General features: G+C 34.8%; 1 protein-coding gene across 3 annotated transcripts in view; it reads left to right on the top strand.

The window, feature by feature from the left end:
- LOC118970540 (kelch-like protein 4) overlaps positions 1-20,927 on the top strand; it is a 139,216-nt gene that overhangs the window by 86,012 nt on the left and 32,277 nt on the right. For all 3 annotated transcript variants that reach the window (XM_073227359.1, XM_073227360.1, XM_073227361.1), the window contains 2 exons: positions 17,957-18,124; positions 18,490-18,626. In XM_073227359.1, coding sequence (XP_073083460.1) covers positions 17,957-18,124; positions 18,490-18,626 — 305 coding nt within the window. The remainder of the gene's footprint in view (positions 1-17,956; positions 18,125-18,489; positions 18,627-20,927) is intronic.

Below are 20,927 nucleotides of genomic sequence, written 5' to 3'. Positions count from 1 at the left end.
TGATTATTTCTTAGAGCTTCTGTCCTTCTTCTTACATTACCTGTCTGTTTCCTGACTTGTCTCCACGTTTTACTTTAGAGCCCTTAGCATATTAATCATGATTGTTTTAAAACTCTGGTCTGAATCCGTGAGCCATATTTGAATATGGTTCTCATGTTTGCTATGTCTCTTCAAACTGTGATTTTTTTTTGTCTTTTCGTGTATCTTGTAATTTTTTGTTGAAAACTGGGCATGGTATACTGGGTAAAAATAACTTGGGTAAAAAACCATTTAGTGTGAGGTTTTATGTTTATCTGGCTAGAAGTTAGAATCTTTGCACTATTTGCTGTAGCAGTAGGTTTCAGAGACTAAAACTTCCTCGAATGTTCTTGTTTTTGTTTCTCTTATTGTTGAGTTTCTCAAAAGAGTTCTTTTTAAATAATGTCTGAAACATGCAGTTCTTTCTACTGTGTTCTTATGTTATTATACAGGAGCCTTACTGATGTGGTAAGATATGGGGAAAGGAGGAGGAAAATGGAGGAAGCATTTTATTATCCTACGAGTAGGTATAAGTTTTTTAGTGAACTTGCGCCCCTGAGCTGTGATCTTCATAGGTGCTTCTTAGTCACTAATGCCCCCCCTTAGGTGAGATGGGAAGGCTAGCGGGGGCTGGAAGTGAGTATTTCCCTTCTCCCATACTAAAGGCTGGAATGCCGTGGAGTCAAGTATTTCCCTCCTTTGGATTGGTTTGGCTCTGTAAAACCCCAGCAGATTAGGCGTTTATAAAATAGTTTCCCTTGAGGACAGACTTTGTTAAGAACAGAATGCTCTGGGTGTGTTTCAAAAGTGGTACACTTTCCCTGTCTCTTAAGGAAGCAGGAGAGGATTTTTCTCTGATCTTCACTATGAGAACCTGGTGGGACTCCGAGATAAACTAACAAACTCGTGGGACCCTCTTCAGGTTTTAACTCAGACTTGTCCACGCTAAGCCCCCAACACTGTCTCAGTTACAGCTTATATTTTCCTGCCTTGGTACTGGTTCTTGTGGTTGTTTGTGCTCCTCAAGTTCTGCTCCTGTGAGTTGTGATTCTCTGTATTGACCTCTCTGGCATTCCAGTTTTGGAGGCCTTGATTTGCCCTGTGACATCAATTCCATGATGGATCTAAGAAGTGGTGTTGATTTTCAGGTTTTTCTGCTTGTTTTTTGTGGGAATGGAAGTGACAGCTTTAGCCTAAGAATTTTCTACGCTGGACTAGAAACCAAAACTAATTGTGTTTGTTTTGTTTTCTGGTGTGAGCAGTTTCTTTGGTTTTGCTTAAGTAACCTATGTACCAACAACACCTGACAATTATTGTCTCCAAAGCAACATATCATTTTTCTTCATGATTTTAATAAAATCAGTGTGTATACGCAATACATGAGTACATGTTCGTGTGGTTTTCTCCCACTTTAAAACTGTTATTCTGGTAAACAGAATTACAGATATTTAAGTTATTCCTTAGCTATCTGTCATTCTGCTGTGAGTATTAGCAACTATTTGTTCTTTAGCCAGTGCACCTACCTGCCCCCTGCCTCCAAGCCAAATAGTATGAAACTATAAAATTGCACAAATAGTTGATTACAAATTTATTCAATAACTACAGCTTAGCCCTTGAAGCTCACAGAAACATAATATATGGCAAGTAGAATATATTTCCAAGAGAAATGAGGCCAAAGGTTATAAAATATGTGCCATAAGGAGTTCCCAGTTTTCCAGTGCCTGCACCATTTTCACATTCATACTAGCAATGTGTGAGGGTTCCACTTTCTCTACCTCATTGACAGCACTTACATTCCTTTTACTTTTCTTTAAATTATAGCCATCTTAGTAGGTACAAAATGGTGTCTCACTGTGTTTTTGGTTAGCATTTACCTAAAGGCTAATGGTGTTGACCATCTTTTTGTGTGCTTGTTTTCCATTGATATATACTCACTGGAGAACTATCTGTTCAGATCCTTTGCTTTATATGAACTGTGTTGTGTGTCCTTTGGTGTTTAATTGTTAATGTTCTCTATATGCTATAGATACAAGTCCCATATCAGGTACATAGCTTGAAATACTCTATTTTATATGTTGTCTTTTATTTTCTTCATAGTGTCCTCTGGAGGACAAATGTTTAGTTCAATTTATTAATTGGAGGATGTCCAATTCATTATTTTTTTCTTTTGTTACTCCTACTTTTGGTATCATATCTAGGAAACCATTATGAAATCCAAGGTAATGAAGATTTATCCTATGTTTTCTTCTAAGAGTTTTATAGTTTTAGCTCTTACATTTAAAATCTTTGATTCATTTTGAGGTTTCCTTTTTCTTTTTGTACATAGTTTAAGGTAAGGGTCCTAATTCATTCTTTTGCATGTAGATACTCATTTTTTCTAGTTGAAGAGACTGTTCTTTCCCCATTGGTTTTGGCACCTTTGTTAAAAATCAATTGACTATAGACGTATAGATTTCTTTTTCGAACTCTCACTTCTATTCCATTGGTCTATGTGTCTCTCCTCATGCACCTACCACACTGTCATGATTACTGTAGCTTTGTAGTAAGATTTGAAAACAGGATTTTGTGCCTGTGAACTTTATTTTTCTTTTACAAGATTGTTTTGGCTAGTCAGTGCTGTAACTATTATATATACATTTTAATATCAAGTTTTCCATTTCTACAAAAAATATAGGTATAGTGATTTTGATAGGGATGGTACTGAATCTGTAGATTGCTTTGGGAAGTGTTGCCATCCTAAAAATAGTAAGTCTTTCAATCCATGAAAACAAGATATCTTTCCATTTATATATATCTGTTTCAATTTCTTTCAACAAAACTTACTTTTTATCATTGTGATGAAATACATGTAACATAAAATTTACCACTTAACAAGTTGTATCTGTATAATTCAACAATATTTAATAAATTTATACTGAAACTTCTATCCATCACCAGAACCTTTCATCATCTCAAAATGAAGCCTCTGTACCCACTGAACAACAATGTTGTATCTCCACCACTCAGCCTCTGATAGCTACTGTTTTATTTCCTATGTCTATGAATTTCACTATTCTAGGTACATAAGTGGAATCACAATATTTGTCATTTTGTCTGGCTTATTTCATTTAGCATAATATCTTCAAGATCCATACACGTTATAGCATGTATCAAATTTTCAATCCTTTGTAAGGCTGAACAATATTCCATTGTATTTATATGTCACATTTTGTTTATCTGTTCATCAGTTGGTGAATATTTGGGTTGTTTCCACATCAGTTGATAGATATTTGGGTTGTTTACACCTCTTGATTATGGTGAATACTGCTGCCATAAACATTGTTGTACAAATACCTGCTTTCACTCTTTTGGGTATATACCCGTAATTGGAATTACTGCAACATACAGTACTCATGTATTGAAAAACTTTTTGAGGAAATGCCTTTCACAGTGGCATCATTTTGCATACTTACCAGCAATGTACAGGGTTCCAATTTCTCCACATCTTCACCAGTACCTGTTATTTTCTGACTCAGTTTGTTCATTTCATTTCAGGTTTTCTTGTCCTGTTTTTTTAAAATTGGAATATAGTTGTCATACAATATTATATTGGCTTCAGAGGTAAAACAGTAATTTAAGAATTATATACATTACTAAATGCTCACCATGGTAAGTGTAGTTACTCTCTGTCACTATACCAAGATATTACAACATTATTGGTCATATTCTCTGTGTTGTACTCCCATTTCTGTGACTAATTTATTTTATAATTTGAAGTCTGTACCTCTTTATCCCTTTTACCTATTTCATCAATTGCTCCACCCCCGTACCCTATGGTAATGACCAGTCTGTTGTTAGTACTTAAGGTTTTATTTCTTTTTGTTTGTTTGTTTTCATTTTTAGATTCCACATGTAAGTGAAATCATATGGCATTTTTGTCTTTCTCTGTCTAACTTATTTCATTTAGTATAATACCCTCTAGGTCTATCCATATTATCATGAATTGCAAGAATTCATTCCTTTTTTATAGCTTTGTTTTATATGTATATGTATATATATAAATCACATCACATCTTATTTATCCATTCATCTATTAGTGGACATTATGGTTGCTTTCATACCTTGGCTATTATAAATGATATTGCAATAAGCATAGGTGTGCACATGTCTTTTCATGTTAGTGATTTTGTTTTCTTTGGGTAAATTCCCAGAAGTGGAATTGCTGGGTCACATGGTATTTCTATTTTTACTTTTTTGAGGAACCCCCACACTGCTTTCCTTAGTGGCTGCACCAATTTACATTCCTACCAACACTGTAGGAGGGTTTCCTTCTCTGAACATCCTCACCAAAACTTGTTATTTCCCATCTTTTGGATACTAACCATTCTAACGGCTGTGAGGTGCTCTCATTGTGATTTTGATTTGCATTTTGTTGCTGACTAGCAATGTAGAGCATTTTTCAAGTGCCTGTTGGCCATCTGTATTTCTTCTTAGCAAAAATGTTTAGGTCCTCTGCCCACTTTTTAATGGAATGATTTGTTTTTCCCATGTTGAGTTGCATGAGTTCTTCTATATTTTGGATATTAGCTTTTTACCAGATATGTAATTTGCAAATATATTCTCCTATACAGTAGGTTGCTTTTTCATTCTGTTGATGTTTTCCTTTCTATGCAGCTTTTTAGCTTGACAAATGAATGAACAGTATTTATGTTTGGGGACTACTTTTTGTAGTCCAGATATTTGTCCAACAGTTTTCATGGCAGCATTATTCACTATAGTGAAAAGGTAGAAACAACTAAATAGCCACCAACTATTGAAGGATAAACAAAATGTGCTATTATATACCTACAATGGAATATTATTCAGCCTGAGAAAGAATTAAAATTCTGTCATATGCTGCAACATTTGTGAATCTTGAAGACATGCTAAGTGAAATAAGCCAGACAAAAAGGACAAAAAGTAGTCCCACTGGTTTACTTTTGCCTTTGATTCCTTTGCTTAGGAGACATACTCCTTACTAATGTTGATGTTTAAGAGTTTACTACCTATGCTTTCTTCTAGAAGTTTTATGGTTTCAGATCAAATATTTATGTCTTTAATCCATTTTAAGTTTACTTTTATACACGGTATAAGATGATGATCCAGGTTCATTCTTTTCCATGTAGCTTTCATTGTTTTCCCAATAGTACTTACTGAAGAGAGTGCCTTTTCCCCACTGTGTACTCTTGCCTCCTCTGTGATAGATTAGTTGACCATATGTGGGTTTATTTCTGGGCTCTCTATTCTGTTCTGTTGATCTATGTGTGTATTTTTGTGTCACTACCATATTGTTTAGATTACTACAGATTTGTACTATAGTTTTAAACCAGGAAACCTCCAGTTTTGTTCTTTCTCAAGATGGCTTTGGCTATTCAGGGGCTTTTGTGGTTCTATACAAATTTTAGGATTATTTGCTCTAGCTCTGTAAAAACTGTCACTGGTGTTTTGATAAGGATTGTATTGAAACTGTAGATTGCTTTGAGAAGGATGACCATTTGAACAATTCTTTAATTCTTCCTATTCAGGAGCATGGAATAGCTCTCTCTTTATTTGCATGGTGTATGTTCTTCAATTTCTTTATTCAGTATCCTGTTATTTTTGGTGTAAAACAAGTCTTTCAATTCGATGGTTAAATTTATTCCTCTGTTTTCTATTATTTTTGATACAATTGTGAATAGGATTGATTACTTAATTTATCTTTCTTTTCATTGTCTGTATATAGAAAACACCAATATCTGCATATTGATTTTTGTATCTTGCAACTGTACTAAATTCATTTATTCTAATAATTTTTTGGTGGAGTCTTTCATGTTCTCTATATATACTATCATGTCATCTGCAAATACTGACAGTTGTGTTTCTTTAACAAATTGGATGACTTTTATTTCTTTTTCTTGTCTGATTTCAGTGGCTGGGTCTTCTAGTACTATGTTGAATAGAAGTGGGGAGAGTGGACATCTTTGCCTTGTTCCTGATCTTTCAGTTTTTTACCACTAAGTATGTTAGTTATAGGTTTGACATGTATGGCCTTTATTATGTTTATATGTGTTCCCTATATAGCCACTTTGTTGAGCATATTTATCATGAGTGGATATTGAATTTTGTCAGATGCTTTTTCAACATATATTGATAGGATCATATGTTTTTTATCCATCCTCTTGTTCATGTGGTACTTCACACTGATTTATGACTTTTGAAGAAGCTTGCATCTTTGGAATAAATACTACTTGGTCATGGTGAATGATCTTTTTAATATGGGATGGGATAGGTGGTTATTACCTTAGTTGGAGCTTTTCCAGCAGTGGGCTGTGTAGCTAGCAAGGTGTGGTACACAGCAGCCAGTTGCTTCTCTATCAAATTGACCTGGACATCTGCTCCTTTTCATAGTTGTGACCAGGCTCCAGCCAGCAGCAGAAGTAGCAGCAGTGGCAGAAGCAGCAGCCTTAGGCTCGGGCAACAGGCTGGGGTCGGCCCAGCCAGCAGTGGTGGTGGTGCCTCCACGACCACACAAGTGTAGACACATGTCCCTCAATGCGAGTGCCACTTCTCCCCATTATTTCTTGGGGTGGCCCACCGAAAGGTCGAACCCATTATAACAGATTTTGGGTTCAGAGAAATCCTGCCGACTACACCAGGTCTAAATCTGGGGAGAGGAAATCCTGGGGTAAAATACCTGTAAAAACCGAAATCAGTCAAAGGTAGAAATAAAGTTTAAAATCAGTTTATTGCTCACAAACTGCAGTCCAGGCCATTCTCTCTTTCCTGCTCTAGCAGAAGCAAAACCAGCCCTCTGCCTCACCTCTCAGGTACAGATAAGTTCTCCTTGCCCACGTAAGTTATCCATTGATATGGAGATGAACTTCTCTCCATCCCTGAGGAACGGTGAAAATGCACTAAAGCCATACTTCTTTCCACCACTGAACGCGTATTAAAGCGCAAATGTTCTAAAGCCAGACGAGATATTCTGGAAATGTTACAATTTTACCCACAAAAGCATAATCTCTTTTTATCAAGAAATTTATTCACATTGCTTACAGATATTTATTTTTGCTTAAAGAATGCATATTTTGAAGACATTTGAACATTACCCACATTTAAGTTTGTTAGCATGACACACAACCTGTTCCTATTACTAATTGATCATAGTTCCTTTAGATGTATAAAATGGGTAGAAAATCTTTAACTGTATTTTACAATGAAGTGAGAGCAGGCACAAGTACTACTTCAAAAGCAATTATTTAAGAACTAACATTTTTGTGTAACAATTGTCAGTAAAATTCACTATCCATAGTTGTGCTTGCTTTGTACTGTGGCTTAGTCTCTTTCATTGTATTTTATTTCAAAACCAAAAAGGGGCAGCAAAACCAAAAACTATTCAGAATTCACGGTACTCTAGGTAGCCACACTTCAGTTTCCAGATCTCTCCTGAGAAGAATTTAAAAAATATATTCTTTTGTCTTTATTTGATGATACGTAAAGTTTAATTTTATATTTCACAATATATATATATCATTTTTACAGTGTCTTGTGAGGCATAAATGAGAATGTATGTTTTTCTTTCTAATCTTTAGATATACATCTAGGTCTAGGACTTGATCCTGATATTGACTTAAAATACTTGGTAGCATGCTTACACTAAGATGAGCAGAACTGTGTCGTGCATATTTGCATACACATCAACCTTAACTTCAGTTTTTTTTAATACAACATTAAGGATATACCAAGGAAGCTTGAGAAAGGAGGATGCTAATGAGTCTTTTTACACATAACAAATAGACTTCTGTGATACCAAAAAGGGAAAAAAATGCATGCATTCCTGGGTGATTTACAAACATATTGGAAACAAGTATAGATCTTCACATTTGAAACAGTTCAATGTTTTATTTTAAACCTTAACAGCTTTTCTGCTTATGTTAAATGAAACACTTGACATCACAGATTCAGTATATTATGGGAAATGTGGAAAGTGTACCTTAATCATCACAATCTGTCCTGAAGGAATCTTGTACAGGCATGTACCAATACTCAAGGAGTGATCTGGCTCCATTACTTGGAAATGATTACACCAGATCTCATAACTTATTAGTCAGAACTCTATAATTGTTCATTTGTTATTAGTAGCATAAATTTATTATTTGAATAGAAATAGATTTGTACGTAATGGGAAAATTTGGGGTAGAATTACAAATGTAATTCCTATCATAAAAATCAAGATATTTTTTTGAATAGGGTCATACCTCCTTTACTTTACCCACTGAAAACCGCAAAGCCTTAGCGATCACTGCCTAATAATGCTTTCACCAGCTTCAAACCAACTTAGCATAATCAATCTTCACATCTCCCTGTCTCATTATTAAGGATTTATTAACCTCTTTTCAGATACTTTTTGCCCAGCATGATGTAACAAAAACAACAAAGCATGAGGTTCCCTTTAGTTAAATAACTTTCCCCAAATAAACACAACAAACAGAAAAGATCACCAAATTATTTTGATCCTGCTTGTGTTCAAAAGACAATTCTGTATTTCTCTTTCTAGTCTTTACTGTATCTCACTAAATCTCACATGCGGTTGCTACTTGCTGCTCTCACTTTTGTTTCCTGTGTAATCTCTATATGCCAGTCAAGTTAGTCAAATACTGGCCTGAATATGCTGTGCACTTTTCTGCTGCCAGGCCTCTGGCTCAAAATTGCCACTCTTTTACTCAGGCAAGACCTTCATAAGGGGCCTCTCCGCAGCCAGATGCTAACTACTTTCACTCTCCCCGTTTCTTTGTCAAGTCACTGTGAGCTGTAATCTAGAACCGACCTTGAAACTAACACATTACGAGCAGCTTCTTCTTATTGACTCAGTTCCTGACCCCAGATATCCTTTTTCTCGGTTTTCATTGCACTTATCAGATTTGGTAAATGGCCTTTGCTTTTCCTGGTGTTTAACCTCTCTTCATAGTCTACTTTTGATTTGGCTCTTCCTGTGTTCCTTCTAACATCCTAGGGAAATCTAGCTGGGGCAAGTAACAGCAGCTAAAACATTTATAAGCTTTTGTTCACCTTGTTCTCCATTTCTTAAATGCCTTTCTCACTCTTTTCTACTCATCCAGCTCATGTCTATACTTCATGGTTAATAAGCTCGCCTATATTCGTTCTGTATCCTTCTAAGGCTACCTTGGTTTTTGTTTTTTGCCCTTGTTGCTTTCACTGTGACTATGACAGTGATGTTGACAGTGGTCGTGGGGCTGCTTCTGCTGCTGGTGATTATGACATCTAACCTTTAATGAGTATTTCCTATTGCATTTTAAAGCACCTATTTGAATTTGGTACTATTTCACAGATGGAAAGAGTTAAGCAGTAGGGAAGTTTATTAAGTGACTGTCAAGAAATTTAAGTGTTGTGAATGAAACTGAGCATTGATCTGAGCAAAAAGCCTAAGTTCTTAATGACTACACCATGCTGACTCCTCTCAAATTTTATTTTTATAATACAATTAATGTAATATGCAATGATACATTTTTAACATCTGCTATAACTATTTTCATTTACTATAATTCAATACATACAGTTTCTTTCACCAAATTTTCATAACGTCATGCAAAAAATTATCTGACCTTATTTAACATATATGATTTTATATATAGTTTGCATTAGTTTGCTAGGACTGCCACAATAAAATACCACAGACCTTGTGACGTAAAAAACATAAATTTATTTTCTAATAATTCTGGAAACTATAAATCCAAGATCAAATACATGTTAGAGTCCTTAATGTATCATGTATAGTGTATAAATGTATAATGTAAAGAGTCCTAAAAGTATATTATCCTAAACATCAGTAATAAATATGCTTTTGATGCTGGGGTTCTTGTTTGCAGAGTCGAAGAGTGAACTTAGCAAACGCCCAAGGTAGGAGAGCAGGGGTAGAGGCTTTTATTTAGAGATAAAGTTAGAGGACGTAACTCCTGGGTCACATCAGGAGGGGCAAGAGAGTCCGTGGTTGGCTCATTGTCTAGAGCTCTTATGCGTGATTGAGGATTTTCAGGAATAGGGGTAAAGGGTTAGGGGTGCAGACTGGTCCCAGAATGCTCATCATTTTTGATGAGCAACAGAAGAAATTTGCTGCTCTGATTCTTTCTCAGGATAACAGTTTTCCTCTGGGAGCATGTCAATTAAGACTGCCTGCCCTGCGCTGAAGGTGGACTGGGTTTTTGCCTGTTTGCTAAAGTGTGTTAAGAATCTTACTTCTTAACTTCTTGGGCTCTTTATAGTTGGGCTTGCTTACTAAATTCATCTTTTTACTAGGTTGCAGATTACTTGATTAGCATTAGAGAAGGAAATATAGCACATATGTACACTTAAAATAACCTAGGCCTTTTAGCAGGCTAAGGTAAATTTTACAGTGTCATGATCTAAATTGATACAGTGAAGTCATAGGTTATGCTGAGACATTTCTCTTTATCTGCAGAACACTCAAACATTCCAGGCCAAGTTGCTCCCGGCCTTTTGAGCTTTAACTGATCTCACTGAAGATGTCTATATTCCTAGTCTGGTATCTTTACCCTAGAGAATGAGTGTGACTCTGACTTTGCATAATGCTTAACACAGTTTCGATAGGGACTTCTTGGCATATTGTTACATTGTTCTGACTGTAATTGTCTTGTTCTGCTTTTTCTCTGGAGACTGTCACCCTACTCTGCCTAAACCCATGGTCCCTATCTCACCTTTACAGACGGCCATAAGCTTTGGGTTTAGTGGAAACCTTGTAGACTCTTGCTTTATATTACCTATATATAATATTTCTTTTCAAATAACAATTTCAGTCATTTAAAACAGTGTATCTTAAAATATGATAACCTGTGATTAATTAAAGTATTTATTTTATGCAAAAAGATAGATACCTCATTTCTTAAGAGAAAATTCTCTATCTACTCTAGGTTTAGAATGTTGGCTTAATCTATGCCACCCAGAATCAAAATATCTGCATGATGGCAAACCTCTCAATATGTACCACAGTTATGTTAGCAAGAGAAAACTTTAAGTTTGTGATTTGTTTCTGAGGTTCATTTTGTCCATTTCCATGACTCCACATGTAGTAAAGTTCAAGCTGCAGTAGCATTAAAATGTACATAAATTAATGCATTCATCAGTCATTTACTGGGTGCCTTCTATTTTCCAGGTAAAGCACATAGGTAAAGCTTTAATAGCTCTCCAAGAAAGAGTCAGTACAAAAATTTTATTTAAGCAATAAGGTTGTCCCCTGGATTTCAGAAAGTAATGTTTCTCTGATGGTCAAGTATCACTAAGTATCAAAAACAAAACAGAAATTAATTTTTTGGGTGCAGCTTTGTATTCCTTCAGTAAGGACATCATCCTTTCTATAATGAGTTTTGAAAACTTATTACATGAAAACATATTATATCCTTCTAATGGAGCACCATTAGAAGGCTGAGTTTCCATTTAACCTCCATGGCTCACTTGAAAAATAGAATGAACTTTTGACAAAAAAAAATCAAAAAGGGTTATGAAGCTCTTAGAGAACAGAAATGCATAAATATTAAGTTATACACTCTCTGTTAGCACTTCGTCACTCTGCACTTTTACAACATTTGAACTATGGTGAAAGGCACACTCTCTAATGTAATTGCATTCAGATTTCCAGCTGTGAACTAGGAGGCTTCTCTGAGGCTCCCCAAGAATTCTTTACAGAATACACATGTTTTAATTTTTTTAATTTATATTGCCAAGTAGCCTTCTAAATAGGCTGCCAAAATTAACACTCACATTGATTTCTTGAAGATAAAGCCTTCCATTCTTTCTCAAAATAAAATAGTTACAAAATAGTTTTACAGCAAATGGAATCTCAAAGATTTATTTTTCTGATGTCTGTTTTAAAAACTGCTACTCAGGAAAACACAGGAGCCTCAAATATTTTACAATGAAATAAAATTAGACAATCCAAGCTTCTGTTATGACAGCACAATGGTTGAATAAGGAGCTCCAGACTCTTGTTCCCCACTGGAAACATGAAGTAAATAATCACAGACTGATTAAAATAGCTTTATGGGAGCTCTGAAAACAAGGCAAAGATATGCAGCAACCAAACAAATGCCCAATGAAGGAAAAGTCACTTTCAAGTCAGTAGGAAGTTTCATGGCCTTGATGCTTGCTCTTGTACCACCCCCTTCCCAGGGTGGCATGGCATAGTTGGAGGAATGCAACTTATTTTTTTGGTCAAGATACGAGGACAAGAGTTGAACTTGTTTGAAATATTCTGTCCTGTCTCTAAGCTACCTAAGAAACTGATTTCAGTGTTGCCTAAATCATAACTCAGATGAGAATGGCAGCATAGTTTGGATCTGAGGTTGGAAAACACAGGAGAGAGTGGCAGACACCATAGCACATGAAAACTGCAGGGGGGCTGGAGACCTACAGACACCTGGGGGTAACAGATTATGAAGAAAGGAATAAATAGAATATTTAAGGCCTCAAGAAGCAGGGGTGAGACTTAGATAAATTAAGACATGTATAAGCAGCCATGTTCATGAGAGAATGGGGTAAAAAGCACACGTGCAAGCCCACAAAAATTGCATACCCAGAAAAGGCCTGAGAAGTCCTTAAATCTTCATGTTGGGCTGATTAGTGAAAGATATCTCCCACACAAAGCCATTATGCAAAGATTAGGAAAGGTGCCTGTTTTCCCAAAACCCAATTTTAACAAGAGATCACCAGGCAGATAAAGAAACATGGAAACAGGGCTCATTAAGAAGGAGCAAAATAAACATCCAAAAACTGACTCTAAAGAACCACAGATTTCAGACTTTTTAGATGAAGAATTTAAACAACTATTTTAAATATCCTCAAAGAGCTAAAGGAAAATAGGAAATCAGGGAAACAATATATAAACAAAATAAGAATATCAACAAAGAGATAGAAATTATAAAATAGGGCAAAGAAAAATTGGAGCTGAAAAATATAATTCTTAATTGAAAAGTTCACTAGAAGGCTTCAACAAGAGACTTGAACCAGCAAAAGAAAGAATCTGTGAACAGAGTATATAAAATTATCAAATCTGAGACATGCCAAGAAAAAAAAATGAAAAGCAATGAATATATCCTTAGAGACTTGTGTGGCATCATCAGACAGAACAATATATGCATAATGAAATCCCAGACGGAGAAGAGAGAGTACAAGGATCAGAGAGCTTCTTTGAAGAAATAATGGCAGAGAATTACCCAAAGTTGAAGAAAGATATAGATTTAAAATACAAGTAGATAAATGACTCCAAGTAAGATAAACCCAGAGACTCAGATAAGACACATTGTAGTCAAAACATCAAAAGTAAAAGACAGAGCATCTTGAAAGCAGCAAAAAAGAAGTAACTCATCAATATAAGGAATCATCAATCAGTGGTTCCCTCAACAGAAACTTTGCAGGGTAGAAAGCACTGGGATGATAACATTTTTTCCTTTCAGCAGTTTAAATATATCAGCTGAAAATTCTGTATCTGGCAAAACTGTCCCTCAAAAGTGGGGGATAAATTAAGATACTTCCAGATAAACAAATACTGAGACACTTTATTACCACTAGATTTGTCTAACGAGAACTGTTAAGGGGAGTCCGTCAAGTTGAAATGAAAGGATGCTGGACAGTAGCTTGAAGCCAAACAAAAATACAATGTCCTCAGATAAAGGAAGATGCATGACAAATATAAAAATCAGTATTATTGTAAATATTGGTTCATAACTCTACCTTTTATTCTTCTACAGTATTTGAAAGTCAAATAAACACAGTTAGAAATCTATGGGTATGCAGTACATTAAAATGTAATTTGTGGTGTCTGTAACAGAAAGGGAGGAGCATAACAGTTTCTCTATGTGACTGAAGTTAAGTTGGTATTACATTACAAGATTGTTATGACTTTACAATGTCATATGTAACCTCCATGGTAACCACAAAGAAAACAGCTATAAAACACCACAAATGGAAATGGGGAATCAAAACATTTTACTACAAAAAAATCAAATAAACAAGAAAGAAAGGCAGTGATGGAGTACATGAGGAACAAAAAGTTATTATAACACATATAGAAAACAAAGAACGTAATAGCAATTTTAAGACCTTTTCTATCTGTAATTACTTTAAATATGAATGGATTAAGCTTCCCTATCAAAGGACATGGATTGGCAGAACAGATATTTTTAAAAGATTTTTCAATAGATTATTTTATACTATCTGGAAGAAATTCACTTCAGATTAAGAACAGTCAAGGATGCAATATATATTTCATGTAAATAGCAACCAAAAAAGAGCAGGAGTAGCTATATTGTATCAAACAAAATAGGATAAGTCAAAAGCTATTACAAAAAACAAACGAGATGACACTGATAAAAGGGTATACTTATTTATTAATAAGATATAAGAATTATAAAGATAGAAGCAACAAACACCAGATCTCCTAAATATATGAAACAAACACTGACAGAATTGAAGGGAGAATTAGATGGAGCTACAATGATATTAGATGGAACTATAGTAATATTGATACCCCAGTATAAATAATCCAAAGAACAATCAGACATGACTTCAATAAGGAAATAGAGGACTTCAGCAGTACTATAGATTAATTGACCAAACAGACCTACAGAGAACAATCCACCAAATAATAGAAAAATACAGATTTTTCTCAAGTGCATGTGGGATGTTCTCAAGATTAGCTCGTACTTTGACTGCAAAATTTAATACATTAAAGATTTAAATGATGCAAAGTACCTTTTCTGATAACAACGGCATGAAAACAAAAATTAATAGAAGGAAAAATAGAAAATCCCCCAATATGTGGAAATTTCAAGACACACTTAAACCATCAATAGGGCAAACATAAAATCACAGGTGTAATTAGAAAATATCTTGAGTCAATGGAAATGAAGCCTCAGCATACCAAAACATACAGGATACAGCAAAAGCAGTGCTAAGAAGATAATTTGTAGTTATAAATGCTTACATTAAAAAAGAAAAAGGATGCCAAATAAAAATCTAACTTCAGTCCTTATGTTACAAGATTAAATTAAAGATACTTTTGTATCCTTAACCAAATTAGGCTGAAGAACATTCACAGAATAAAATTATTTCCTGGCCAGAACTTCCCAAAACATATTCCTCCTTTACAATATGCCCATTCTAATACATGGTGGAGTATATGTGAGGATATCTAAGATAAATAGACATTTGATGTTTGATTGATTAAGTGTCAATCAAACCATTACCTGAGCAGGGTAAAGATTAGGATAAGTGGGTTGACTGAAACCGAAATGCTTTCCAGTCTGTGGTGACAAGGGATTGTTCCTTTCCAAAACAGATGAAAACAGGCTCATTTTGTAGCAGGCAATTTTAAGGATATTCATATCATGCTATCCTGATGATCCATATAGTAGAGTAACTTAAAGTCCCAAAGAAGATTCAGAGGTGAATCATTTATTTGTACTAAACAAAGAGTAATATCACCCTGGACCAATTGTATTTAAAAAAGCACAGGCTGACAGAGATGGGTAAGATTCCTCGAGGGAGGAACAACCTAAGACAGGCACAGTTGCAGGGGGCCATCAGGTGAGAAATTGGGGATCAACAGAGGTGAGGCTTAGAACCTCAGCCCCCCCCCCTGTTTTGAGAGAAATCTTCTGCATCCGTGGATGTTTTGTTGCCCTTGTCTAGCTTGGATTAATACTTAGTCTATAGGCACAGACCTGATCATCTACATTTGCCCTCTTACAGCACTAAACTATGTTTTCTACCTTTATCTTGCATCTACCTACCACTTCAGCATTTTATTAAAAATAATAATAATAATAATAATAATAATAATAATAAGGGAGAAATGTGGGATTCACATATAAATCAAGTATAAAAATCAAACAAATAATCATATTTGACCTGATTGTTTATAGTTCATAATGCGTGATCAAAACCGAAAGTTTCTGTGATGATTGCCCTTGCACTGTTCACCATGTAAGAACCTATTCACTATGTAAGAACTTGTTCACCATGCTTCAGAAGATTGGAGACTGTTGAGAATTAGGCTTGGGGTTGATTAATGATTGTGCATTGAGTCCCCTATACAGAATTTTATTGTTGTTAACAACCATTTGATCAATAAATATGAGAGATGCCCTCTCAAAAAATAAATAAATAAAATAAAATAGTCATCTGGGACAGCATCAGAATTTAAGGTACCTGAAATGCAGAGATTTGGTGATGATGAAAGGTGATAATTGTCCTCTCTTTTTACGTACTCTCTAGAGCCAACTTCATCTGTTTTTATGGTTTCATTCGGGGACCCATATGCTTATGGTTTCCAAAGCTGTATTTACAGCTTTGAACATACTCCTCAGTTCTATGCTTAAATTTTAGTTGCCTACCAAAATATCTACCTAAATATTTCAGAGGCTTATAAAAATTTACATGTCCAAAATTAAAATAATCATCTTAATAATCTATTTCTCCTCTGCCCTCTAATGGTCTCTGTTAAAACTTTCTTCTCTCTTCCCCTCCTTATTTATTAGTTAACACATCAATTTTACTCCCTGCATATTTTTAAAACTTTTCTTTTCCATCCCCCCTTGCCACCATTTATCAGGGCCTCATCAACTCACCTGTCTGGAGAATTGTAAATTACCTTACAAACTAAATTAGTGTTTGTGGAGTTTTTACAGTTTTAAGCACCTTATTTCAAGTTTTAATAAGAGGAAATAGGATTATAAAAAGATTCAAACTACTACTGTGGAGGTGGAGTCATAGTTTACAAAGATAAAATGGAATAGGGTGTATCTGATCTCTTGTTTATACACTCGGATAGGCACCCCTTATATCATTTATAACAATTGTAATTAAACAATAGTAATTATGTAATTTTAAAAAAAGCACAGGCTGAATTGGGGGTGGGGGAACTTAAAATTAATCTTAACTGGGTGGTTGGAAAATGATGCCTGGAAGCAAGAAAGGTAACAATCAAAGTATCTAAGTGTGTTCATCCAACCATCAAATTTTTAAGTTTCTACTGATTGTAAGCCTCTAGGTGCTTGTGTTAGTGTTTAAATTCTGCTGTTGTGTGATGTTGAAAGAACATATAAACAGCTTCCCTTATTGTAAATTCAACAGTTACCATATTTGCCTAAATAGTCAAAAGGTACAAATTCTAGTTAGAAGATGAGTAAGTTTTGGGGATCTAATGTACAGCATGGTAACTATACTTAACAATACTGTATTGGACACTTGAAAATTGCTGAGAGAGTATATCTTAAATGTTCCTGCCACACACATAAGATAGTAACTATGTGAAGTGTTCAGTGTTCTAACTAAACTTATTGAAATCATATACAATATATATTTTCAAATAATCATATTGCACACCTAAAATTATTCAATGCTATATGTCAATTGTATCCCATTAAATCTGAGAAAAGATATAAAAGATGGAAGTTGTATATTTTCTTAATGGGATTCACATGTAGAGTGTAACCAAACTCTCAGGCTTGAGATTCTTCAAGAAATATTTCTCATATGTTATGAGTACTTTGATACCTTTCAAACTTGAAAAATATTTTAAATCATGCCTAAAATTTCATGCCTAATGGCAAAGCTGTGATATCAATAAAAATCAAACAAAGGGTGGTATTTTGAAGTTTATGATTGTTCATATGGCACTTACCAGTAGCCCTGCAACTAAACCATACCCCTTTATGGTTCCATGCCACGTATAAATACTAATAATGACACATCACTTTGATGGAAGGTTAGGTAGCAATCACAGTGAAATATTTAAAATCGGAGGGCAAATTTCAATTTTACTTTAATACAATGTATTTCTTGTCGTTGATATGTCTAAATTTCCATGGGACATTTGCACTCACATATTCTCACTCTCACCCTCTTTTAGATTAGATACACAACACCCTGAAAAAATGGATGTCAGCAAATCTGAGGAGGAGTTCCGTGCTGTAAACCATGCAGAGAAAACTCTCCATAAAATAGAGAACTACTGGAAAGAGAAAAGACTGTGTGATGTGATACTCGTTGCTGGAAACATGCGAATCCCAGCCCATCGGTAAGTATCCTTATGCAGACAGAACATTTGGTGATTGTAACCAAGTATGAATCAACAAAAATCAGTCCATTGATTACAAATTGGAACACTAAGGAAAACGGATGTTTATCTTCCTGTATTGAAAAAGCAGTAGCATATTTGATTCATCGCCCTGTGTGATACTTAAAAGAGTTAAGCTAGGGAGAAATTGATGAACCCTTTAAAAGAAAATCATCTCGTTTTACCTTTCTAATTCATAGCACTTTAATGAACTGTGAAATGCAGAAAACAGAGTTACCAGTGTTACAAACTTACTGTCTGCATTTCATGCTTTTCTGTGAGATTATGGACTAATTTAAGTTCCTGTGAAACATTTCTATTTCCAGGTTGGTCCTCAGTGCTATGTCAGATTATTTTGCTGTGATGTTTACTACCAACATGTGTGAAGCCACACAAGAAGAGGTCAAGATGGAAGGAATTGATCCTAATGCACTTAACTCCTTGGTTCAGTATGCTTACACAGGTAAGTGCTTGGTACATATAAGCTGATTCAGTCCTCACAATAACCCTGCATTATATACCCACAGTACTATTATTCCTACTCTACCAGTGAGAAAACTGAAGGATAGACCAGTTAAGTAACTATCCTAAGGTAGTAAGGGGAAGAATCAGGATTTAAACTCAGTAATATAAAAGAGAAAGAGGTAAATAATATGCAATAAAATTTTTTTACTGTGAGAGAATAGAGCTATTTTAACACCAATATACAAGAACATGTGTCTCTCTCTCATGGTGCGGGTACATTCTCATTTGTAAAAATGAGAGGGGAAGTGGGATATTCCAATTCCATATTAGATTTTTAGTCAGTCTCTTCCTTGGAAATAATCATATCATATTTACCCAAACTATAAAATAAAGGTACCCAAGATGAATTTGGGGTCAACAAGTATTTATTTATTCACTCATTCATGCCAATTTAATTGAGTAATATTTGACATAAAATTGTACATACTGAAAAGTATACAATGTAATGATTTGATATGCATATACATTGTTTAACCCTTACCAAAGTCATGAAAATTAAGGCATGGCAAATAGTGAACTATTTTCCATGGTGAGAATGCTTAAGCTCTACTCTGACACAATTTTCAAGAATACAATAACCAATGCTATGTTGCTATCTGTAGACATCACACTGTACATTGGATCCTCACAACTTATTCTTCTTGTAACTGAGTTTGTACCCTTTGACCTGTATTTCTTCGTTTCCCCTTTCAGCCTCTGACAACTACCAATCTACTTGTTGCTATAAAATCAGCACTTTTTTTTTTTTAGATTCCACATACAAGTGATATTCTACATTATTTGTCTTTCTCTTTCTGGCTTATTTCACTTAACATAATGCTCTCCAAGTTCATCCATGTTGTCACAAATGCCAGGCTTTCCATCATTCTCATCACTGAATAACATTCCATTGTGTGTGCGCACATACACACACACACACGCATATACATACACACATATACAAACCACAGTTTCTTCATCCATTCATCTGTCAAAGGACATTTAGGTTCCATATCTTGGCTATTGTGAGTGCAATAAACTCAGAGTGCAAATATCTCTTGAAGATCCTGATTTCATTTCCCTTGAATATATACCCAGGAGTGGGATTGCTGGATCATGGGTTAGTTCTATTTTTAAATTTTTATTCAAGAACCTCCATACTGTGTTCCATAATGGTTGTGCCACTTTACTTTCCCACCAACTGTACAAGGGTTTCTTTTTGCTCCAAAGCTTGAGCAACATTGGTTATCTCTTCTTTTTTTGATAACAGCCATCCTAACAGGTGTGAGAGAGTATCTCATGGTTTTGAGTTGCATCTCCCTGGTGATTGGTGATGCCCGGCACCTTTTCATGTACCTATTGCATCATTTGTATATCTTCTTTGGAAAATGTCCTTTCAGGTTCTTTGTCAATTTTTTAATCAATAATTTTCTTTTGTGCTATTGCATTGTATGAGACCTTAATACATTTTTATTATTAACCTGTTACCAGATATTCAGTTTGAAAATATTTTTCTCATTCTAGAGGTCTTCTATTAAATTTATTTTTATTTCCTGTGGTGTGAAAAAGCTTTTTAGTTTAATGTTGTGTCACCTTTTTATTTTAGCTTTTGTTATCTGTATTTTGGTGGCTTACCCAAGAAATCATTTCAAGATTAAGGAGCTTTTATTTTGCTGTTTTCCTATAGTAGTTTTGTGGATTCATTCATTAAGCAATAAATATTCTTAATAACCAGGATAAGTTTCAATGTCTATAGTAGGTGAATCTTTAGATCTGAATCTAAGAATAGTTCATACTTCTCTGGGTCTCATGAGATATGGACAGGGCTCTCCCTTCAAAATCCAGGACAAGAACAACACAGAAAAGTGTGCTGATGGACCGGATTTGTTCACAACATATTTTAGAGGTTGAACCAAATAGAGATAATCTATCAGTATGTATTATTCTTTTCTTTATGGTTATGCAACCATATGGAATCTATATGAAGGTATTTTAAAAGGCAAACTTACAAAGGAAGAGTTTATACTTGATATAATCCTTCTGAAATATCATACCTTGTAATTTACCTATATTGCTTGGCCAAAACAAATAGGAATATAACTTATCAAAAAATAACATTTTCAATAATTCATCAATAGTGCTTGTTCCAAAAATAGCACAGCATATCAATACAGAGGAAATACCTTAAATAGCTTTTTATTATATAAATAAATATGTGTTTATTGCAGCATATCAGTACACAGGAAATAGCTTAAATAGC

This window comes from Manis javanica, chromosome X, assembly GCF_040802235.1.
Source record: "Manis javanica isolate MJ-LG chromosome X, MJ_LKY, whole genome shotgun sequence".
Taxonomy (NCBI): domain Eukaryota; kingdom Metazoa; phylum Chordata; class Mammalia; order Pholidota; family Manidae; genus Manis; species Manis javanica.
This window is presented reverse-complemented; position numbering and strand designations above follow the sequence as displayed.